The 25,707-nt window shown below is 43.1% G+C and overlaps 1 protein-coding gene across 2 annotated transcripts in view; it reads right to left on the bottom strand.

The window, feature by feature from the left end:
- The window catches only part of kremen1 (kringle containing transmembrane protein 1), a 143,671-nt gene that overhangs the window by 24,179 nt on the left and 93,785 nt on the right, over nucleotides 1-25,707 (bottom strand). For both annotated transcript variants that reach the window (XM_060907472.1, XM_060907474.1), the window contains exon 3: nucleotides 18,768-18,859. In XM_060907472.1, coding sequence (XP_060763455.1) covers nucleotides 18,768-18,859 — 92 coding nt within the window. The remainder of the gene's footprint in view (nucleotides 1-18,767; nucleotides 18,860-25,707) is intronic.

Genomic DNA, 25,707 nt, shown 5'->3' with positions numbered 1-25,707 from the left:
CATTTTTATTTTTTACCAATTCGATAAATAAAAACTTTATACAAAACGCTCGACAAAATAATTTCCGCTTAGAATGTAAACAAACCGGCGAAATGACAGGAGCAATTTGTGAAAAATGCGATAATAATAATTCTTGAAAAATTAAAAAAAGATACTTTCTTACCATCAGATACTTTTATTCCATATCTTATTGCTTTTTCTTTTTGTATTTTTGTGGTTTTGTTTTCGAGTAGAGTTTTTGTTTCGTCCTCGGTTGGTTCAGCAACACGCGCCGCCATTTTGTTTTTCTCTCCTCACGGTATATGAGCTGATATCCTAGTAGTAGAGTAGCCAATCAGAGCACGCGATTGCTCATATCCAGTGAATATCAAGGCAATAAAAATAGATAGATTTTGGTGCAACAAATGTACGAGTTTCTGAACCTCAACTATTGGTGTTCACACTTTCCTGCAGGAAGCGTAGCTACAGGCGACCTGAAATATTATTCTTAATCATTTACCCCGAGTACTGTACAATTTAAGCTTTAAACTCTAACTTTTAAAGTGATGAATGGTCTTGCACCAACTTATACATGTAGCCGAGTTGAGGTAATGCATCCTCTTTACGCAGAAATAACGATATCCTTCTTAAATCTTTTAATGCAAGAACCAAGAAGACTCTTGGCAACAGGGCCTTCGCTGCTGCAGCGCCGAAACTTTTTAACGCTCTTTCTCATGAAAATTGGACACGAGAAGAATTTTGATAATTTTAAGTCTTTGGTTAAAACGTTTTTGTTTTGGGCTGCTTATGGATAAATTTTATATACTACAACTGATCATATTCATGTTTCATTATTATATGTTGAGCTATTTCCATCATATTTAGATTTTCTTTTATGGAAACATTTTATTCATTTATTTTTGCAACTATATTTATATGAAGATAAAGATAAATTATTTTTAGGCAATAAGCAACAGGTCCAGCCTGGATGTGTCCTTCTTGGATGTGCTGCCCCCCCAGCACACCACGGTGTAAAACAGGACACTGGCGACCACGGACTGATAGAACAGTCTTCTTCTTCTTATTATTATTATTCTCCTAACATTTTTAGGAAGCTATTTCTCCCTCGGTTTTCAACCAATCACCACCAAATTTCACATGAAGAAAACCTCTGGGCTGAATTATGTTGCTATGACTTTTGGTGCTGATCTGGATCACTGATCCAGAATGATCCATGAAAAATTGTGTCTGTGTGTGTGTGTGGGGGGGGGGGGTGTGTTTCAATAATGTATAACTCTGTCAATTTTCATGATTTTTTTCATCTCATCTCATTATCTCTAGCCGCTTTATCCTGTTCTACAGGGTCGCAGGCAAGCTGGAGCCTATCCCAGCTGACTACAGGCGAAAGGCGGGGTACACCCTGGACAAGTCGCCAGGTCATCACAGGGCTGACACATAGACACAGACAACCATTCACACTCACATTCACACCTACGGTCAATTTAGAGTCACCAGTTAACCTAACCTGCATGTCTTTGGACTGTGGGGGAAACCGGAGCACCTGGAGGAAACCCACGCGGACACGGGGAGAACATGCAAACTCCACACAGAAAGGCCCTCGCCGGCCACGGGGCTCGAACCCAGAACCTTCTTATTGTGAGGTGACAGCGCTAACCACTACACCACCGTGCCGCCCCACAGGGACAGTCTATCTAGTTTATTATTATTACTAATCCCACTCGCTCCATGAGCTGATTTCCCATCACCCGTCACAAGCCTACCTAGAGGTAGAGGAGTAACGTTAATCCTGTTCTGCTCCTCGTGAGTCTCGGAGGCCTCTCAGAGGAGCTGCGCTGCCGATTTCACCATACTTAGATAGATTGAATGGAACAGATTCACTTTGACTGAACGAGGAAGTTTACACAACTGTTTATATCTGCTATAATTTATCTAAGTGAGAACTTGTTTCATGGACATTTCACATTAAAAGTAACTATAAATGGATAAAAAAAAAACCACACAATGCTATTGCTAATTAATAATTCATTTTAAACATTAGTAATTGAGATGTATTTGGAATGTTGCTGTGGTATAAGAGGAATAAAACTCTTCAGACTTTGTTACTTCAACACATCGCTGATTATTTTCCTGTTGCATGTGTTTAATTCTTGACATATTGAGCCACATTATGAGCTTCCTCTCCGAGATTAAGGACCCGTTTACACGAGGACGCTGTCGGGTAAAAACGACTAAATATTTTATCGGAAGTGCCTTTCGTCTACACGGGGACGGCGTTTCCGAGGCTGAAAAACGGAAAATTTGAAAACGCCTTCCAGAGTGGATAAGTTAAAAACAGCCCCCCTGCATATCCGTCTAAACTACCCAATACGCCAAACTCTGCTCGGATCTGCTCACGTCGGGTACGCATTTACGTCATACATATGTCATATACTGTACATGCCAGCCCGGGAAGTAAGAAAGTAAGTAAAAAAGTAAGAGCATGTCTGATTACATCGATCCAACGGACCTTCAAGCTGCTCTGGCAGCTTTAATAAACGTCCAGGAGTCCTTCGAACATCTATACCGAATCTGCACATATACCGTTAATGAACAGAGGCGGGTATAGTATGCTCTTACTTTTTTACTTACTTTCTTACTTACCATAGCCAGAGTAGTCAAAGTTTTCGCGGCGCAGATGTGCAGATCAGACAAGACGGAAGACGTTGCGCATGCGTGCAGACATAGCAGAAGTCTTTCACAGCACCGCCTAGCCGCCTGGCATGCACATCCGATTGAATGCCACACGTTTATGCGTCACCGTATAGACGCAGATTTCCTCCTTGAAAACGGTCGTGTAGACACGGAAAAAAAGTGAGAACGAAAACGGACTTTTGCGTTTTTGTTTCAGACCGTCCCCGTGTAAAGTGGGCCTTAAAACCTGTTTTGTTTTGTTTTTTTAATCCAAGATGATTCCTGAGTCAGGTTAATTTATGACTGACATGTTAATGTGATAGTGATAAAGTTCTCATGCCACACCTGAGCCAAGTTACTGGACAGCCACCAAGCAACAAACAATGCAGAAAATCTAGAGCGAAATGACTACGGTACAGCAGAACCGTGGGTTGGGCAATTCCATGTAAATGTCAACCTCACAGGAGATCCCAAATTTCAAAATAAACAAACTAAATCATCTCATCTCATCTCATTATCTGTAGCCGCTTTATCCTTCTACAGGGTCGCAGGCAAGCTGGAGCCTATCCCAGCTGACTACGGGCGAAAGGCGGGGTACACCCTGGACAAGTCGCCAGGTCATCACAGGGCTGACACATAGACACAGACAACCATTCACACTCACATTCACACCTACGCTCAATTTAGAGTCACCAGTTAACCTAACCTGCATGTCTTTGGACTGTGGGGGAAACCGGAGCACCCGGAGGAAACCCACGCGGACACGGGGAGAACATGCAAACTCCACACAGAAAGGCCCTCGCCGGCCCCGGGGATCGAACCCAGGACCTTCTTGCTGTGAGGCGACAGCGCTAACCACTACACCACCGTGCCGCCCCTCAAACTAAATCAATAAACAAATAAATAAATACATACATAAATAAATATTTTGATCACCTAATATGTCACTGTCAGTCTTTCTTTCTTATAATGTAAAACCCAAGCTAAAATCAACTTTGATCATGTACAATTCTATATTATTGCCACAAGCCACAGAAATGTATGCAAAAATCCACAAAACAGCAAAACAATAGCCATCCTAAATATTATTTAAGAACTTTGATAGTTTTAGCTGATATTTAGAGTTTTTCAAAGGGTTATGGTGGTTAAATTGCTGATTTTCTAAACATACGCCATGTCTATTTCAGACGCGTCACATCCGTAACGGAATTTCGTCACATCCATAACGCTGACTTTTCCTTCCGAAACTCTGCATGAAATACAAAATATTTTAAACAAAGATTTTTTAATATTCACCTTGGACCCCTCTATCAAATGGATCTCTCCATTTCGACATTAGGTTTACAATTTCACAGAGTTTGATAAAAATGTACAGTCACCCAAGAAAAGTGATACTTTTTCTGTCACGTCCATAACGCATCTTTTATTGGCATTTTCTGGCATGCCCTAGATGTACTATGGGAATTGTTCTTGTTCTATCACTTCTCCAGTATGGTACAGCCTTAAAATATGCAACACCTGTTTAAATACTGGGAGACAATAAAACATGCACTGGGTCATTTGTTGCCATTTTGAGTTCAAGTGTCACGTCCATAACGCTGGAATTGCTCGGTTCTTCCCTGATCAGAAACAAAAACAGCTGTAGATCAGAATGCACGAAAGGATGCGGCGGATCTGGCACTCGAGTGACTGATTTTCTGTTTTTTGTTCTTGTTGGTGGTGTTTGTTTTTTGGGTTTTTTTTTTACAGAAAAACACCCAGCTTGAGCGGAAAGGTCCAACAAATTCGCTGTTTTGATCACTTGTATTATATGGAGCCATCTGACATCCATCCCATAATACCTTGTCTAATACAGGGAGTGTGTGGATCTGATATGGGAGACGCCCGAGAGCAGGAGGCGGAGAGTCAAAACTGGAACAAACACAGACATTAACGGAAACCAGACGAAACTCAGTCATGCCTAAAGGGCTACGGGTGACTGCAGCGAGACAATGAACGGCCTCGATGTGCAGCGTGTGGCTAAAATCACACCTGAATCAGGCTTTCACCTGCTATTAGGCTGAATCTTTTAACGTGTGCATGAGAAAAAAACTGCATGTTAACATTATACAGACTTTAAAAATGCCAAAATATCATTAAAAATGTGTTTCTTATTGTCTGAGCTGTAAACTGATGTATAGCTAATATAAAAAATACGGTACAGTACTGTGCAAAAGTCTTAGGCACGCTGGTTTTTTTTTTATTCATACAAACTGTTATAGATTTCTATTTTATAACATCTACATTATTTATTGCACTGCCGGTTTGCACCGTGGGTCAGAGAGGACTGAAATTTCATCTGTGCTGTATGTCGAGCATGTATAGCATATTTGACAATAAAGTAGACTTGACTTGATTATAAAAACATTTTAGAGTTCCAAACATTACATTTTTTTCCAGCACAAAATTAAATGTTACAGAAAAAATAAAGTTTATAATATGTCTGAGCAGCGTATTCCATAAGACGCACTTTTCAGATTAAAAAAAAAAAATAAAACATAATGAAGGCTGCTGGGTTTTGGTGTAAAATGAAGAAGCGAGTGTGACGGTCAAAGTGTCCAGAAGAACTGCGGCTGGTTCTGTAAGATGCTCAGTAAAACCTACAGCTCATTTCCGCATAAAACTGCACTCACTGGACCGGAGATTAAACCAAAGGGTCGTCTCGCACCCAATATCGACTTTGTTTCATTTATTACTGCTTACTGATTACTGTTTATAGTATTTTTTAATGTTGAAACATTTTGAATTATTTTTTAAACTGTTTTTGGTCGACAGCATTTCTTTACATGTGCCTCAGACTTTTGCACAGAACTGCAGAAGAATATGATCAGGAGAACAGAAAAAAAAAAAAAACACCAGGAAGATACCAAAAAGAAACAGGAAACAACCAGAAAGACATCAGCAAAACAAAGGGACTAAAACAGAAACACTGCGTAAGGATACCAGGAAAACATCATGGAGAATCAAGGATACGGATAAGACTAGGAAGGCAACAGAAAGTAAACAGGAAAACACAGCGAAGACACAAGGATAGACCAGGAATACGCTAGGAAAAGGAAAAATTATATATCAGTAAGAAAAAAAAACGTGGAAAGTTCTAGAGAGACACCAGAATGTGTGAGGAAAATAGTAAGAAGATCCAAGAATGCACCAGAAAATGTTAAAGACACCAGGAATATGTATGAGGAAAACCACAGGAAGGGGCAGGAATACACCAGGAGAAACGCTAGAAAAATATTAGAATGACACCAGGAACGTTTGCGGAAAATTCTAGGATATAGCAGCGAAAAAATACTTGTGAAATGCTAGAAAGGGACTCCTGAACATTGTGAGTAAAATATAGTACTAGGCAGTGTTGTATTCAAGTCACTAAACCTCGAGTCCAAGTCCAGTCTCGAGTCCCCAGTGTTCAAGTCCGAGTCTTTAAAGGAGAACTGGAGGCAAATTTTTTATGATCAAAATTCTATTGATCTTATTTTATTAAATATCGGAATGCATTTTTGATCGCTATTTTGTCACTGCTATAGCAAGTTATGAGTGTTTGAAATATGCTCTGTAATATAACAGTCTACAGTGCCTTGAAAAAGTATTCATACCCCTTGAACTTTTTCACATTTTTCCACCTTACAACCACGAACTTGCACTACGTTCAGACTGCAACCTGAAACGACCCATATCCGATTTGTTGTGAAATCCGATTTTTTTGTTAGGCCGTTCACATTACCAATTACCGTATTTTTCGGACTATAAGTCGCACTTTTTTTCATGGTTCGGCTGGCAATGCGACTTATACTCCGGTGCGACGTATATATGTTTTTGGTTTTTTTTTTCACCGCGGAATAACTGGAGCTGATGCTGAGTCTGACGACAGCCACGCAGAAGAAGAGGAAACGGCGCTTCATCTGCCGCTGGAGGCAGAGTTGTTCAGAAGCGACACCGAGGATGAGGAATTCAATGGATTTGCTGATTTGGAGTGAAATCATCAGCTTGATAAACTTGATTGATCTGTGTTTTATTATTAATGATAGGGCTATAGTTATTTAAATAAGTTATGTAGTGATTTTAGGCAGTGCTTAATTTGTGAAGTGGGAGGTCCCGGAACGCAGGAGGTGGGTGGGTCCGGCGACTCAAAAAAAAAAAAAAAAAGGCGGGGGATGGTTTACTATAACTTAAAGCACATGCGCTTATTGTGTGTGTAAAATAATAATAATAATAATAATAATAATAATAATAATATCAGACATTATGATCTTAGAAAACGCTTTAGTGACAAACAGTTACAGACAGTAATATGTCGTGATATTATATTATAAAATATTAATTTTTATTAGTCTATATATTAAATTATATATTACATTTATCTTCTAAAATAACAGACTGTACTCATCACAACCGGTTTATTTCACCATTGGAGATCAGATCACACAAGACATGAGTTAAATGACTCATTTTAAGGATTTAAGTAGGGTATTTAAAAGCGGTTTTTTTTTTTTTTTTTCACTAGACGGTTGTTTTTACTACCGTACCTGTCTTTGGAGATGATATACCTATAGCCTACTTGGCCTCTGATTTGATGAAATAAAATTCGACAAAAATGAAGAATGAAACTCCTCGATGATGACTACAGCTTTAATAACACAGATGAAAGAGCCATGGGGCGATAATAAGCCCTACCGGTAAAAATATTCTAAAAGTAAACTGATTAATGCATCAGTAATAGGCTATTAATATTAGTTATAATAATAATATAGGCTATTAGTAATAACGATAGTGATAGTATTAAAGATAGTAGTAGATATTTAAAATAATCAGACTAGGCTACTTACAGGGCAAAGGGCGCGTTATCACTGCTCAGCTGTTTGTTTATTAAATAAACAATGCAGTCGCGCAGTAACCACGCGCCGCTTATCAGATACAATCACAGATTCTATGGATAGAATAACCCTTCAAAAAAGTGCGACTTATAGTCCGGTGCGACGTATATATGTTTTTTTCGTCTTCATAATGCATTTTTTGGCTGATGCGACTTAAACTCCGGAGCGACGTATAGTCCGGAAAATACGGTATATGAGACTTGTATGCGATCTCCAATATGAACGGAAAACGACCCAAAAGTGTCTCGCATGCGCAAATTGACACGTAATAAGCACATCTACGCAATACGTAAACAAAAAAAAAGCGCACTCTTCATGTTTAATGATTTTTTTGTTTGTTTGTTTAATTATCTGGTTAGTGTTAAAGTGTGAGGTCTCGTGTGTGTTTTTGTTTCTGAACTGAAATGAAAACGTGTAGCCTGGTAACGAGGGTTGACTCCTAAATGCCTCTCTAATTTCTATATAAGTGCACTACATGTTACTAGGAAGTAATGGATTTTTAAACTCTATATAGTGCACTCGAGCTTCAGCAGGCAGTCATTTGGGATACGGCCGCTGTATTACCAAACTCTTAATTCAGGCTTAATAATTTGCACATATTTATTTCATCATATTAATAAACTTTTTCTACATTTTTATAAATATTTATTTAGATTGTTTATAGCCAGCTGAATTCTGCAACTTCTCTCAGCGCTGGCTCAAGGTGCAGAAACACCAGTGCAGTTTGCTATGGAGATGAGGCGAGACCTGGCGATGTGGTTTTTGTGGCAGCGGCAGAACTCACACAATAATCTGATTAATGTGGGCAGCAGACTAATGAGACCGAAGGTGTCAAATTACTGGAAATTTCCAGAACAATCTTATCTTGTAATACAGGATGGTTTAAGTTATAAATCAGTTATAGAAACTGTTTTATTTAATCAGGCTAACAGATCAACATCCAGGTCCCTACCAAATCCACCATTAGCTTGATCAATTCTATAAAAGTCTATTTAAATTCTGAAAACTGTACAAATGTTGTTGTTTTCCACCAAAGAGGCGGGATTAGCCAACGCAGAATAGTGACGTTTGTCTCTTGTTGATGACGTGTAGGTCGTATGAATGCGACCTGTCCGGTCAGACTGCAGTCGCATGTGAAAATATCGGATATGCATCGGATTTAGGACCGCATATCCAAGCGGCCTGGGTCGCATGTGAAAAAATCGGATCTGTGTCGTTCAGATTGTCAATAACAAATCGGATACAGGTCGCATATGGGCAAAAAAATCGGATATGGGTCGTTTCAGGGTGCAGTCTGAACGTAGTCTTAAAAGTTTTTTTACTGAGATTTTATGTGATAGACCAGCACAGAGTAGCACATAATTGTGAACTGAAACGAAAATGATAAATGGTCTTCAAAATTTTAAACAAATAAAAATCTGAAAAATGTGGTGTGCATTAGTATTCAGCCCCCCTGCGTCAATACTTTGTAGAGCCACCTTTTGCTGCAATTACAGCTGCAAGTCTTTTGTGGTATGTCTCTATAATAATAATAAGTTAAATTTATATAGCGCCTTTCAAAAAACCCAAGGACGCTTTACAATTATAGACAAGGAAATAAATAAAAATATAATAAAAAGTAAAAAGTCCACCAAGTAGGGGTCAGGATGTAATTCCCGTGGTGTAGCAGCCACAGTCCCACCAAAAGGCGCACGAAAACAAGTCCCACATCTCCAGCACCGCCGCCGTGACACCGTCAGCAACATCGCTTGAACACCACGCCGTGGATCCACACAGCGAGCAGAGAAGCTCTGCCACGCAGAGCGCTGGTGTGTCCCAAACCGCCTGCACAGCCGCTGCGACGCCACCGAGCAACATCGCTCGGAACATCACGCCAAGCGTTAAAAGCACAGAGCGCTGGACAACCACGATGTAAAATGAGCAACAGGCTCACTGCAGCCCACAGCTGGGAGCACAGGCATCACCCACAGCGAACCAAGGCCTGGAGGGAACCGACGCCCCAAACTGGGTCCGGAGCTACACCACAACCGGCGTACAAAACACTCAAACAAACACCAAACTACACAAACACACAGGAAAGAAAAAAATAGAAAAAGAAATAAAATAAGAGCTCCGGTGAGAAGCGGCAGCCAGAACGTGCACGACGTACTCTCAACCGGAAACGGAAACGAAAAAGCTCTACCAGCTTTGCACATCTAGACGCTGAAATTTTTGCCCATTCTTCTTTGCAAAATAGCTCAAGCTCAGCCAGATTGGATGGAGAGCGTCTGTGAACAGCAATTTTTAAGTCTTGCCACAGATGCTCAATGGGATTTAGGTCTGGACTTTGACTGGGCCATTCTAACACATGAATATTCTTTGATCTAAACCATTCCATTGTAGCTCTGGCTGTACGTTTAGGGTCATTGTCTTGCTGGAAGGTGAATCTCCTTCCCAGTCTCGAGTCTTTTGCAGCCTCCAACAGGTTTTCTTCCAGGATTGCCCTGTATTTAGCTCCATCCATCTTCCCATCAACTCTGACCAGCTTCCCTGTCCCTGCTGAAGAAAAGCATCCCCATAGCATGATGCTGCCACCACCATGTTTCACAGTGGAGATGGTGTGTGCAGGGTGATGAGCAGTGTTAGTTTTCCGCCACACATAGTGCTTTGCATTTAGGCCAAAAAGTTCAACTTTGGTCTCATCTGACCAGAGCACCTTCTTCCACATGTTTGCTGTGTCCCCTACATGGCTTCTGGCAAACTGCAAACGAGACTTCTTATGCCTGTCTTTCAACAATGGCTTTCTTCTTGCCACTCTTCCAAAAAGGCCAGATTTGTGGAGTGTACGACTTATAGTTGTCCTGTGCACAGATTCTCCCACCTGAGCTGTGGATTTCTGCAGCTCCTCCAGAGTGATCATGGGCCTCTTGGCTGCTTCTCTGACCAGTGCTCTCCTTGCTCGCTCTGTCAGTTTAGGTGGACGGCCATGTCTTGGTAGGTTTGCAGTTGTGCCATACTTTTTCCATTTCTGAATGATGGACTGAACAGTGCTTCTTGAGATGTTCAGAGCTTGGGATATTTTTTTTATAACCTAACCCTGCTTTAAACTTCTCCAGAACTTTATCCCTGACCTGTCTGGTGAGTTCTTTGGTCTTCATGATGCTGTTTGTTCTTCAGTGTTCTCTAACAAACCACTGAGGCCTTCACAGAACAAGTGTATTTATGCTGAGAGTAAATTACACACAGTAGGACTCGATTAACTAATTAGATGACTTCTGAAGGCAATTGATTGCACTGGATTGTATTTAGAGGTATCAGAGTACAGGGGGCTGAATACTAATGCACACCACATTTTTCAGATTTTTATTTGTTTAAAATTTTGAAGACCATTTATCATTTTCGTTTCACTTCACAATTATGGGCTACTCTGTGTTGGTCTATCACATAAAATCTCAATAAAAAACTTTTAAGTTCGTGGTTGTAAGGTGGAAAAATGTGAAAAAGTTCAAGGGGTATGAATACTTTTTCAAGGCACTGTATATTTCAAAGCAATGGCTGCAAATGAGATTCGTTGAGACCTGTGCGAGACTTCGTAGGACGGAAGTAAAACGTACAGTGGAAATCAAAGTGACCAACATCTGCCAACATTGTCAAAAGACGTGCGCGCCCTCTTTCGAATGCTGACGTAATCAAGCCGGAAGTTTTGTTTGTTTTGATAGCGATCAGGAAAGTTTGAAAAAAGTCGGCAGTAATCGTCATTTAAACTCGTTTTTGTGCAATATTTCATTTGGAAAACAGTTTTCAAAATGGCGGCACTGACACCTGGCTGACACTTCATGTTTCGAAGTCTCACATAAGCAGGGGCGTCAGAAGCATTTTTAATGTGGGCAGGACACACTGGTGGGAGGTCTGGGGGTCCTCCTCCAGAAAATCGCATCTCATCTCATTATCTCTAGCCGCTTTATCCTGTTCTACAGGGTCGCAGGCGAGCTGGAGCCTATCCCAGCTGACTACGGGCGAAAGGCGGGGTACACCCTGGACAAGTCGCCAGGTCATCACAGGGCTGACACATAGACACAGACAACCATTCACACTCACATTCACACCTACGCTCAATTTAGAGTCACCAGTTAACCTAACCTGCATGTCTTTGGACTGTGGGGGAAACTGGAGCACCCGGAGGAAACCCACGCGGACACGGGGAGAACATGCAAACTCCGCACAGAAAGGCCCTCGCCGGCCACGGGGCTCAAACCCGGACCTTCTTGCTGTGAGGCGACAGCGCTAACCACTACACCACCGTGCTGCCCCTCCTCCAGAAAAATTTTAATTAATTAGAGGCCATTTCCTGCATTCTGGTGTATTTTTAACAGGTTGTTAAACACCTAATTTTACCTACAAAAGTCACGTAATTCAATGACTATTTTAGAGACTCAACAATACGTCCTCATTCAACTAGTCCATACATTCATCAGCCTGTTTTTAAACCCACCGCTACGCCTAAGATAATGAGATGAATGTGACACAATTTATCACCAACAATGACTTTATGGGTGCATTTTACTTTTTATTTTGTGTTTCCTTTTTTATTTAGTTTTGGATGTAACACAACATGCCACTGTGCCAAGCAATAGTGACACTCAACTGTATGTTTAAAAATAAGAATATTCATAATTTCACACAATGAACAGGCATGACATGGCATCATGCAAACTTCATAACACAAAATCACACAACGGTGAGACATAAAAAACAACTTCACACAATGAACAGGTGCAATTTTGTTAACCACCAACAGTGACTTTAGTGGGTGCGTTTTACTTTTTTCCGATTTAGTGATGCTCATAACAAAAATGACATGGCATCATGCAGTCTTCATAACAACATCACACTGTGTCAAGCAATGACATAAAAGATAACGTCACACAATGAACAAGTGCAGTTTTGTCAACCTACATGCAATGGTGGTACTACAGTAACATTTACAGATTAGTATACGGTAACAAATAGATTTATAGATAGAACTCCTTACATTGGTGCCACCACAATTTCTACCACTTCATAACTTTTATCCCCCTTTCCTTCACAATCCACCTGGAATAACATCCATCTCTCTCCATTACTTTCCTTTCTACTATTCCTTCCCCATACACAGATTTCCCATGTTACTTTCAGAAAACTGGCAAAGACCAGACAAAACAAGGAATCAATAAATATCAGAGCAGACTTGACCTCATTCTTGGCATTACAATAAGGTCGGCCTACTGGGTTTGAATTAAATGATAGCTAACATTAAGCTAGCTGATACAGCTAACATTCAGTACGTTTACATGCACATCCAAATCGAGCTGCTGTCGGTAATCGAGCAAAGGGTCCCAGCAGGGGTGCCAGAGAAATCCAATCCTACATGCACACAAGGAAATCGAGCTATTGTGTGAGGTACATTGTGCACCCGAGCCACAGGTGGCGCTACACGCCCTATCGTGTTGGTACACTTCCGGTTGTCGTCATGAAGAAGAGCTATTCAAGAGTGTAAACAAAGTTATCAGGTCTGTGTTCTCCATTGCGCGTTTTTCTCCTGTCCGTGAATTTTAATATATTCAACTCCTTAAGCTGAATGAGCATGAACTCTGTCTCCTCATTGCTCCAGAAGTGCACGTTTCTGCTCGCCATTTTCTCTTCTTCGTTTGTTCCCCCTGACCTCTTCTGCTGCTCACTACTACTGTTGTCATGCCGACCGAGGCTGTCGTGTTTCCCGCTTGTGGTCTCGTCACTCGTCATTTCCGGAAGGGGCAGCGCTGAAGTAAGTAGCTCGACTATGTAGCTCGATAGGGTTTACATGCACTAAGTAGCTCGGCTACAATCGCATAATCTAGGTCATGTAGCTCGATTACGAGAAATCAAGTTTGGTTCAATTTCAGCCTAGCTAAGGTGTTTCCATGGCATTTAGAACTTCGATTTCAGTCGAGCAACGGCAGAAATTCGATTTTCCCTATGTGCATGTAAACGCACTCATTGACTAGCCAGCTAACTGCACTAACATTTCCATTGGGACAAAAAACCCTGTCCTGTGGGGAAATTCTGACTGACTTTCCGCTGCTTTGTAAAGAATGTCCTTATGTCCATTGTGTCTGGGGAGGAGCAAATACCGCAAACAATTCATCATCAACCAAGAATACCCCATTAGGCTAAGCTTATTTCACTGTTTAGTTGAACATTAATTTAACGTGTCCTAGGGTTAATTTTGAGGGCAGATAACAAAAGAATAAGGTTTTAGCAAAAGCTAGACATTGTGAGGTGGCAATGGGGCTGACGTCACCTCCTCCACTTTCCAGCAGCTGCACCAACATTTCTCTGCTTGCACTGAGATTCACTCACACGCGTTGAGCTGTTGTAGGGAACGCCCGGAAAACCCAGAGTGGATTTTCAGTGGTCTGTGTATTCTCTTATTGATCAAGTGGAATGGATTCTTTCACGAAGCAATAGAAACGGCGCTGGGTGAACTAATATTGTATGCTAAATGTGGGGGGATCCAAACGAAGAATTATAAAATGTGAAGGGGACACGCCCCCTTCACATTCAATGGTGGCGACGCCCATGCGCACAAGTCTCGTGAAGATCGCGCGGATAAGCGACGCCTGCCGTGGACCAAACGAACTAAATTCAACACGGCTAAAAACCGAATAGGCCGATAAGTGTAATGTTTAATTGCAATTAGTTGCCAATACGAGTCACGATATAAGGTTACTAAAACCGAAAACGTAATTGAATAACACGTTAATTAAGGAATAAAGCAAGTTTAAAAATGACTTCAGTTCTCCTTTAAAGAAAATTTTGAATCGAGTCCACTACTGAGTCGAGTCGAGTCCGAGAACAAGACTCCATCTGCACCATTTGACGGTGGCTGTTGCTGCCTTTATGTGAAAGTGTCTCTGTTACTGTGTTGGACTAACGTTCCTGCTCGACTCCCCCATTTTAGCTAATAGGCTACAGATAAAAAGCTTGTTCATCGCTCAGCAAGCCCCGCCCACTATCAACAGCGCAAATAACATGAGAGAGGGTTAACACTAGCTAGTTCATCGCTCAGCAAGCCCCGCCCACTATCAACAGAGCAAATAACATGAGAGAGGGTTAACACTAGCTTGTTCATCGCTCAGCAAGCCCCACCCACTATCAACAGAGCAAATAACATGAGAGAGGGTTAACACTAGCTAGTTCATCGCTCAGCAAGCCCCACCCACTATCAACAGAGCAAATGAGAGAGGGTTAACACTAGCTTGTTCATCGCTCAGCAAGCCCCACCCACTATCAACAGAGTAATGAACATAGCGTGTCACTTCCTTCTCTGGGTGTAGTCTTGCCAAATGACGACTGAAGTTCGAGGTTGAACCGCGTCGTCTCCTCGATAGTTCTTCTACATATGGAACACATAGCAGTGCATTTTTTCCCACTGCACAAGAAGTCTGTATAAGCAAATCGGACAATCCTAGCGGCGTCTCTCCAGACATTTTAGCGCCATTAACGTTAGTTTGTTCCTGAACATGACGTATGAACAGGTGAATGAGGATTCTCTTGCAGGAAATTAGTATAAAAATTAATGTAGATAATAAATATCTTATGTCAAATTATTATGGCATGTTAGAAAAAAAAAAGAGTCCTTGTTTCTAATTTACGAGTCTGAATGCGGTTAATGAATGCACGAGTCAGAGTCAAGGACGCGTTATCCTAATGGGCTTCATGGGCAGCTGCCCAGGGCCTCGGCCACTAGGGGGCCTCGGAGGTAGCGAGATCGGAAATTATGAAACGATATTTTCAGAAGTTTTGATCATATTGATAACATTTTTGATGCATTTCGCCACCCGTAAGGAAGCCCACCTTGTCCCGTCGCATAAATCACCCGTCATTGTCAATATGATCACTGTCCACCATGTCTTCCCACGCTACGCCAGCTTGAGTTCGATGATTTAATTAATGACTTCGCTTTCCAGAAAAGTAGGAAAGTGCCCTTGTAAGTTGACCCATGGCCGTCAAACTGAATGCGCAAAGCTGTGTGCCACTGCTGTTTGGGACATTACGTGTGTGAAAGGATGAAATGTTTCACACAGCCTAACATTTTGAGATTTATTTCTGAGAAGCAAGATATTTTTCTTTCTTTGTTATCGCTCTTTGTTTTCACAAGTTAAAAGTCGCCTGGATTCCAAAATGAAAACGAACGGTTATATACCAAATGAATGTTCTTGTTCTGAATACTAAAGAAACTGTTGTAGGCCTCGGTTATGTTCTTGACATGTTGTTCATTGACTCCCTCATTCAAAGGCTTCTTGAGGCTAAACTTCAGTTAACCAGACTTGTTAACCGTGATGTCTGATGGATTTTTTCACCATGCAATTGCCTGTTTCACCATTGCTTTTTCTCGATTAAACAGGTGTTGATGGATATAAAGTTTTATCGTTCAATTGTGCCACTGTCATTATTTAAGTTTCTGTGTCAAGTTAGACAGGCACGTCTGAGGGCGTGAATTTGCTGAGCGCAGTTGACAACAGGCGGGGGTGGGGCCTCGGGGGTGGGGCCTCGGGGGGGGTGTCTGCCCAGGGCCTCGGCAAGGGTTAATGCGGTCCTGGTCAGAGTCCAAGTCATCAGTGCTCAAGTCCAAGTCAAGTCATGAGTCCTTAAAATTAGGACACTCGTCGGACTCGAGTACTACAAGCCTGGTACTATGAAGTCTTAAGAGTACAGCAGGAAAACACAAGAAGATGTAAGATTAGTTTCGAACCTACGGCACCTGAATCCATTATAATCCATAATAATGATCCATTATAAATATTGACTTTGTTTCATGTATTATGGCTTACTGCTTATAGTATTTTTTAATGTTGAAACAATTAATTTCATTATTTTTAAGACCTTTTTGGTCAACAGCATTTCTTTACACGTGCCTAAGGCTTTTGTACAGTACTGTATATGGTATAACAGACATTTGAAATGGGTAAAATTTGACCAAAAAAAAATGCAAAAAAATAAATCTAAGGGAGAGAAAATGCATCTAATCTTCATTATGATATTATTAATAAAGAAATATAATATTACTAAGCTTATTTATTAAGATCTATCATTAAAACTAAAAATTGTACTTAGCACAATGTCCACAAACAGCCTTGATTGTCGTATATATTTGTTTGATCGTAATCTCAAAATTAGAAATATTACATAAATCTGCCTACTTTCAAGATATTTGCCTTTGATATTATTTTAAAGTTTATCCATCAATGTGAAAAACAAAACAAAATGAAAAAAAAACCTACAGTCGAAATAATTTTGAGATTTAAAAATACCTTCTGAAATTATAAGTGTGCCACTGGCTTCCATCACTATTATTTTCACTAACAAGTACCTGATAAACATAATTTTATTACCTACTGTTTTATTTTTCATTGTTAAGTACTTTTTAATTTTAAATATAAAAATAATTGAACTTTGCGAACAATATGCCATAGTGTATCGTGAAAATGTGTGTGTTTTGGCGTTAAACCACTGGAGACTGGAACAAACTCAACACCCACACACCCTTTTGCTCGAGCAATATCACAGCTGGGAAAAAAAAAAGACGTATGAAAATGATAAAAATTAAAACGGAGCTCGACAATCGAGCCGCACTCCACCAGTGAGGTGAAAAGTATTTTCGGAACGTGATGTAAAATCATAAAAGGGAGCGCGTTTGGTTTTGTAATGGATGACGTGATGCAGAGCATCGAGCCGTCACATTAATCCTGAACCTCACACCCACTTGGTGCTTGTAAAAATGAAAAACTGTATTATAAGTGCAGGAAAAAAAAGAAAAACAGCCCTGCAGCTGTGGTTTATAGCCTTAATCATGTCTGTACAGAGAGAGATTATGGCACCGTCCTCAACATATCATTCGGCTTTCACCTCTGAGCAGGTGCTGCTACTTTTACGATCGTTTCTGCATCAGCATCATTTTAATATTAAAATTTACAAAAATTTTGTAGCCTTGTGTTTATCAAACTCCTCCTTCAATAGAACTGATAAGTAGAGAGGGCACACGTCTTTCAATGGAACTGATAAATAAAGAGGCCATACCCCCTACAATAGAACTGATAAGTAGAGAGGCCACACCTCCTTCAATGGAACTGATAAGCAGAGAGGCCACACCTCCTTCAATAGAACTGATAAGCAGAGAGGCCACACCTCCTTCAATAGAACTGATAAGTAAAGAGGCCACACCTCTTTCAATGGAACTGATAAGAGGCCACACCTCCTTCAAAAGAACTGATAAGTAGAGAGGCCATACCTATTTCATTGGAACTGATAAGTAGGGAGGCCCCACCCCCTTCACTGGGATGGACAGATCCATAGACCACATCTCCTTCGATGGAACTGATAAATAGAGAAGCCACACCCCTTCACTGGGACTGATAAGTAGGGAGGCCACACCCCCTTCACTGGGACGGACAGATCCATAGACCACATCTCCTTCGATGGAACTGATAAATAGAGAAGCCACACCCCTTCACTGGGACGGACAGATCCATAGACCACATCTTCTTCGATGGAACTGATAGAGAAGCCACACCCCTTCACTGGGACTGACAGATCCATAGACCACATCATCTTCGATGGAACTGATAAATAGAGAAGCCACTCCCCTTCACTGGGACTGATAAGTAGGGAGGCCACACCCCCTCCACTAGGACTGACAGATCCATAGACCACATGCCCTTTGATGGAACTGATAAATAGAGAGGCCACTCCCCCTTCACTGGGACTGACAGATCCATAGACCACATCCCCTTCGATGGAACTGATAAATAGAGAGGCCACTCCCCCTTCACTGGGACTGACAGATCCATAGACCACATCCCCTTCGATGGAACTGATAGACACTTTATATATATAAAACACACACCTGGTCATCAACCATCGCTGTAACACAGTCTCACTGAATGATGGGTAAATGTTAAAAAGTCACATAACCACTAAGTCTTGAACATACATTTGTGTTGATGTGATGCACGTGCACACACACACACACACACACACACACACACACGCCTTGGGTGGGGAGTGCAGTGTATCAATCAGCGCATTGGCGTGTCGTATTTGTGATTGGCGGGGCCATTAGAGACGTTTTTCTGCTCATAATCAATCCATCAGTGCTCTCATCCCTCCCTCTGTCCTTTTACTCACTCTGACAACTCGGAATCTCGCAGAACTTCCAGTATGTTCCGTCTTCCTGGTCTGCAATGTAACACCAGGGCTGAACATCTCCATCTGGGTTTCTGAGAGAGAGACAGACAGACAGACAGAGAGAGAGAGAGAGAGAGAGAGAGAGAGAGAGAGAGAACCAGATCATCCACTTCATATCAGAACTGAAAGCCTCTTCATTTGATGCCAATCAAAAACTGATTAACATTTCCCTTTAATGCACTAATGAAATTAAAGTTTATTGAGCTTTGGGACAAATAACTGAGATTGAGAGAAAAACAGAAGACAGGAAGTGACAGACAGACAGATAAACAGAGAGACAGACAGAAAACTAATATAAAGTAAAATAAAAAAGTCTAGTCAAGTCAACTTTATTGTCAAATATGCTATACATGCTCGACATACAGCACAGATGAAATTTCAGTCCTCTCTGACCCACGGTGCAAACAGGCAATGCAATAAATAAAAATAGAATAATTGAAAAAAACAACAATATAAACAGTATAAACACTCTAGATAGGAACAAGACATAGACTAAACACTCAAACAATATAAACAGTATAAATAAACAGTATAAACACTAGATAAGAACAAGACATAGACTAAACACTCACAATATAAACAGTGTAAACACTAGATAAGAACTACACACAGACTAAACACTCAAACAGACAATATAAACAGTATAAACACTAGATATGAACTAGACATAGACTAAACACTCATACACACACACACACACACACACACACACACACACACACACACACACACACACACACACAAAAACGATAGAAAAACATGACAGAGGCAGACAGACAGACAGAGGTAAACAAATATAAATGAATAGTTAAAAGGTGACAGAGAGATAGAGACAGACAGACAGACAGATATACAGAGAGGCAGACAGAAACACACAGAGGGACAGGCAGAAACAGACAGAGACAGACAGGTAGCACACAGACAAACAGACAGACAGAAATTGACACAAAAACAAGAGAAAAAATGCATACAGATAGAAATAGACAGAATGACAGATAGATAGACACAGAGATAGCTAGACAGACAAGTAGACAGACAGAATGACAGATAGACAGACACAGGGATAGCTAGATAGACAAGTAGACAGACAGACAGACAGACACAGAGATAGGTAGATAGATAAGTAGACAGACAGGCAGGCAGATAGATAGAGAGATGTGTAGATTGACAGACAGACAGACAGACAGACAGACAGATAGATAGATAGATAGATAGATAGATAGATAGATAGATAGATAGATAGATAGATAGATAGATAGATAGATAGATAGAGTCAGGCAGACAGAAAGACAGACAGACAGACTAACAGATAGAGACAGGTAGGATGTTGTGGCAGCGGGGGCGTGGTCAAGCGTCGGTCTGTGACCGGAGGGCGGAGTCAGGGAAGGTAAGTGGCAGAATCACTACACCTGATGTCAATTAACCTGTGTTTGTGTGTCTTCCAAGCGACCACACCCGATATAAGGAGAGAGAGAGCAGAGGAAGAGAGCTCTCTCCCCAACCAGACGGCTGATGTGTGTGGGTCTGTCTGAGTGTCTGGGAGAGTGAAAACGCTGAAAAGTGTTAATAAAGAGTTTTTGGAAACTCAGTTGTGGCCTGCTGTACTTCTGTGCTCCACCCACCCGTGCAAAGTTCTACAGTGGTGCCGAAACCCGGGATCGGAGCACAGAGGAGAACAGCCCCATGGAGTCCTACCCCTTCGTAGACCTGATCCACGCCCTTGCCACAGCCCAACAGAGCCAGCACCAGGCGCTGCTCGCCCTCTGAAAGGAGCAAGAACAACGGTTCGAGGCCCTGGTGCTGGTGCAACAGGAAGATCGTCAGGCGTTCCGGCACCTCCTCGCGTCGGCGGGGTCCACCACCTCCATCGCCGTGGGCCCACCCCACCTCACCCTAACGAAGATGGGCCCGCATGACGGTGAGTGTCCAAGGGGATACATATCAGGTTTTGGTGGACTCTGGCTGTAATCAGACCTCAATCCACCAAAGCCTGGTGCAAGGCGAGGCATTGGGGGGAGCACAATTGGTGAAGGTGTTGTGTGTGCACGGGGATGTTCACCTCTTTAGTGTCGGTCCACATTCTATTTCGAGGGGAGAAATCTAGTGTAAAGGCGGCGATTAATCCTCGCCTTACCCACTCTATAATTTTGGGGACTGATTGGCCGGGGTTTCGGGAGTTAATGACTCATTTAGTAAAGAGTGGGTCCTGCCGTAGTTCAGCAGGGGGAGGTCCCGGAGTGGCATTGGCAGGAGCAAGCTGTCACAGAGCCGTCTACGTCATCTTTGCGTCAGAGTGAGGAGCAGCAGGCTCCTCCTCCCTCTCTCGGGGAATCCCTTGCGGATTTCCCGTTAGAGCAGTCGCGAGACGAGACTCTGTGGCATGCATTTGACCAAGTGAGAGTAATCGATGGTCAAACGCTCCAGCCAAATGCCACCCCGTCCTTCCCCTATTTTTCCATTATGAGAGATAGATTATACTGAGTGACGCAGGACACTCAGACTAAGGAGACGGTCTCACAACTTTTAATCCCAAAGAGCCGCCAGGAACTGGTATTCCAGGCGGTTCACTTTAATCCCATGGCTGGACACTTGGGGCAGGATAAGACACTAGCCCGAATAATCGCCCGGTTCTATTGGCCAGGGATTCGCGGCGATGTCCATAGGTGGTGTACGGCATGCTGCGAATGCCAGTTAGTAAATCCAGCAGCCATTCCAAAAGCGCCTTTGCGCCCTCTACCATTAATCGAGACCCCGTTCGAAAGAATTGGGATGGATCTCGTTGGGCCATTAGATTGGTCAACACAAGGGTATCGCTTTATTTTAGTCCTGGTGGACTATGCAACGCGATACCCGGAAGCAGCGCCTCTTCGCAATATCTCAGCATGCAGTATTGTGGAAGCACTCTTCCACGTCATCTCCCAAATCGGAATCCCCAAAGAGATTCTGACTGATCAAGGCACTTCGTTTATGTCACGCACACTGCGCGAACTGTATAGGTTATTGGGAATTAAGCCGATCCACACCAGCGTTTATCACCCACAAATGGACAGTTTAGTTGAACGGTTCAACCGCACCCTCAAGAATATAATTTAAAAATTCCTAAGCGAGGACGCATGCAATTGGGCTAAATGGCTCGAACCCTTGTTATTTGCAGTGTGAGAGGTCCCACAAGCCTCCACAGGGTTCTCCCCGTTCGAATTATTATATGGGCGTAAGCCGCGCAGCATCCTAGATGTACTGCGGGAAAATTGGGAGGAGGGACCTTCACCGAGCAAAAATGAAATTCAATACATTATTGACCTCCGCGCAAAACTCCACACACTCGCACACCTAACCCAGGAGAATTTGCGGCAGGCTCAAGAATGGCAAATCCACCTGTACGACAGGGGTACGCGCCTTAGGGAGTTCGCACCGGGAGATAAAGTACTCGTACTGTTGCCCACGTCGAGCTCCAAATTGATCGCCAAGTGGCAAGGACCCTTTGAGGTCAAACGGCGAGTCAGGGACGTTGACTATGAGGTGAGGCGAACGGACAGGGGTGGGGCGCTACAGATTTACCACCTCAATCTGCTTAAACTCTGGAACGAGGAGGTCCCCGTGGCGTTGGTGTCGGTGGTTCTGGAGAAGGCGGAGCTGGGGCCGGAGGTTCAAAAAGGAACATTGGCATCGCTTACCTCTCCGGTCCCCTGTGGGACCACCTCTCCCCGACCCAACTCACGGAGGTTGCCCAGTTGCAGACCGAATTTTCGGACGTGTTCTCGCCCCTGCCCGGCCACACCCGCCTCATAGAACACCACATTGAGATGCCCCCGGGGGTGGTAGTGCGCAGCCCCCCTTACAGGCTACCCAAACACAAGAAAAAGGTGGTTCGGGAAGAACTCGAGGCCATGCTCGAAATGGGCATCGTCGAGGAGTCCCACAGTGACTAGAGCAGCCCGGTGGTCTTGGTTCCCCAGGCCGACGGGTCAGTCCGGTTTTGTGTGGACTATAGAAAAGTCAACGCGGTGTCTAAATTCGACACATACCCAATGCCTCGCATTGACGAGTTGCTGGATCGACTAAGCACGGCTCTGGACACTGGATTTGACAAAGGGTTATTGGCAGATCCCCTTGACTCCATTATCCGGAGAAAAAACAGCCTTTTCCACACCGTTTGGCTTGCACCAATTTGTCACACTTCCTTTTGGGCTGTTTGGGGCACCCGCTACGTTCCAGCGGCTCATGGACAGGGTCCTCCGCCCCCACGCCACCTACGCGGCCGCATACTTGGACGACATAATAATCTATAGTAATGACTGGCCACGGCATCTGCAGCACCTGAGGGCCGTCCTTGGGTCGCTGAAGTGAGCGGGTCTCACAGCCAACCCGAAGAAGTGTGCGATTGGGCGGGTGGAAGTACGGTATCTGGGCTTCCACTTGGACAATGGGCAGGTGCGTCCCCAAATTAATAAGACAGCAGCGATTGCGGCCTGCCCGAGGCCCAAGACCAAAAAGGGGGTGAGACAGTTGCTGGGGCTGGCTGGCTACTATCGTAGGCTTATACCTAATTATTCGGACGTCATCAACCCGCTGACTGATCTCACTAAAAAGGGGGCACCAGATCCGGTCCAATGGACGGAGCAATGCCAGCGGGCTTTCTCTGAGGTGAAGGCTGCACTGTGTGGGGGGCCACTGTTACACTCCCCTGACTTTTCTCTCCCCTTTATGTTGCAGACGGACACGTCGGACAGAGGGCTGGGGGCTATTTTGTCCCAGGAGGTGGAGGGGGAGGATCACCCCGTGCTGTACATCAGCAGGAAGCTGTCAGTGCGTGAGGGGCGCTACAGCACAATCGAGAAGGAGTGCCTAGCCATCAAATGGGCGGTCCTTGCCCTCCGCTACTACCTGCTGGGACGCCCTTTCACCCTCTGTTCGGACCACGCACCCCTCCAGTGACTCCACCGAATGAAGGATGCCAACGCGTGGATCACCCATTGGTATCTGGCACTCCAGCCCTTTAACTTCAAGGTGATCCACAGGCCAGGGGCGCAGATGGTTGTGGTGGACTTCATCTCCCGTGGGGGGGGAGTCGGCTGCAGGCCGGTCAGTTGCCCGGCCTGAGTCGGGCGGTGGGGGTATGTGGCAGCGGGGGCATGGTCAAGCGTCGGTCTGTGACCGGAGGGCGGAGTCAGGGAAGGTAAGTGGCAGAATCACTACACCTGATGTCAATTAACCTGTGTTTGTGTGTCTTCCAAGCGACCACACCCGATATAAGGAGAGAGAGAGCAGAGGAAGAGAGCTCTCTCCCCAACCAGACGGCTGATGTGCGTGCGTCTGTCTGAGTGTCTGGGAGAGTGAAAATGCTGAAAAGTGTTAATAAAGAGTTTTTGGAAACTCAGTTCTGGCCTGCCGTACTTCTGTGCTCCACCCACCCGTGCAAAGTTCTACAGATGTGTAGACTGACAGATAAACAGGATGTGTAGAGGACAGACAGACAGACAGGCAAACAGACAGACAGATAGAGAGAGAGAGAGAGAGAGAGAGAGAAAGAGAGAGTCAGGCCGACAGATAGATAGATAGATAGATAGATAGATAGATAGATAGATAGATAGATAGATAGATAGATAGATAGATAGATAGATAGATAGATTGCAAAAAATGATATCTTAGCAAGTGAAAATATCTTGAAAATAGTTGAAACGATCTCGCATTTCCTATTAGAAGAATACAAGACACCAATTCTGAGATTATTAAACCTCGTTCTAGATTGCAACCAACTTATTCTAAGATGTTTTATCAAGTAAAAATATCTGTCCGTGCAGCAAGATCATTTCACTAGTATTAAGGAATTTTCTCCTCAAATTCAGTTTTCAATTTTTTGCAGTATAGATAGATAGATAGATAGATAGATAGATAGATAGATAGATAGATAGATAGATAGATAGATAGATAGATAGATAGCAGTATGAAGGCGCTGATGTGATGTGATGTTTTGTGTCGTTGCTCTCAGGGTGAAAGTGAGCCAACACTCTGCGCAGTGAAACTCTGATGTGTAAAACGGATCAGTGGAGAACCGGAGCCGAGCGCTCGCAGGATAAAGGCGTAATTACGAGTTCTCCTCGCCTTTCAGTACACACAAAGGGAGATCCTCGAGCCCGAGGCGACGGCGATCTGGTTTCAGCCATTGTGAGGGGAATCCTGAAGGGTGTCTCCGTCTCTTTTCTTCCTCGATCAAAAAACCGCTTCCCAGATTCTCCTCGCCACAGAAAGGAGCTTTCAGTGACGCCGCGGCTCTTTATCTGCTCGCTAGTGGCTTTGTGTTGTTGTTGTTGTTGTTTTGTTCTGGGAGGAAATCGAACCTCCGGTCAGTGACCGGCTTTTCATTTTTGTTTTGTTGATGTTGTTGTTTTTTCTGCGTTTCTACAGGAAAGTGTTTTTGTAAAAGCCGTATTTGTGATTCTTTTCGATGCGCCGTCTCATTTGACTTGGGTTTTGACTGTGTGAAGCACAATGGCTGCTTTGCATGAGATTTTGAATGATGTATTCCTATATGCACACCTGTTCGAGCACATCGGAGCCTGGGGCATATGAGCAGAAAACTCACAATACACACACACACACACACAAGCAGAGGAACGCCAGGATAAACTCATGCAATGATAATCAGCCAAACCAACATGGCGCCTTTCACTACATCACAGTCTCAGCTTTTGTGTGCTAATAGATATTTTTGTATCGCGATATTTTCCGAAATTGTAATCACGGTTAATGATTTTATCGTTGCATTGCTCCCCTTTTAGGAAATACGGCTCATTTAACAGTTCTTTACACAGAAACCGCAAAGCGTCCATCTCATCCCTGAGCGTTCCAAAGCGCTGACACTGGAGACTCCTTCCGTAAA

Source organism: Neoarius graeffei, chromosome 24, assembly GCF_027579695.1.
Source record: "Neoarius graeffei isolate fNeoGra1 chromosome 24, fNeoGra1.pri, whole genome shotgun sequence".
Lineage (NCBI taxonomy): Eukaryota > Metazoa > Chordata > Actinopteri > Siluriformes > Ariidae > Neoarius > Neoarius graeffei.
The sequence above is the reverse complement of the archived record's forward strand: the minus strand, read 5'-3'. Positions and strand labels throughout refer to the sequence as shown.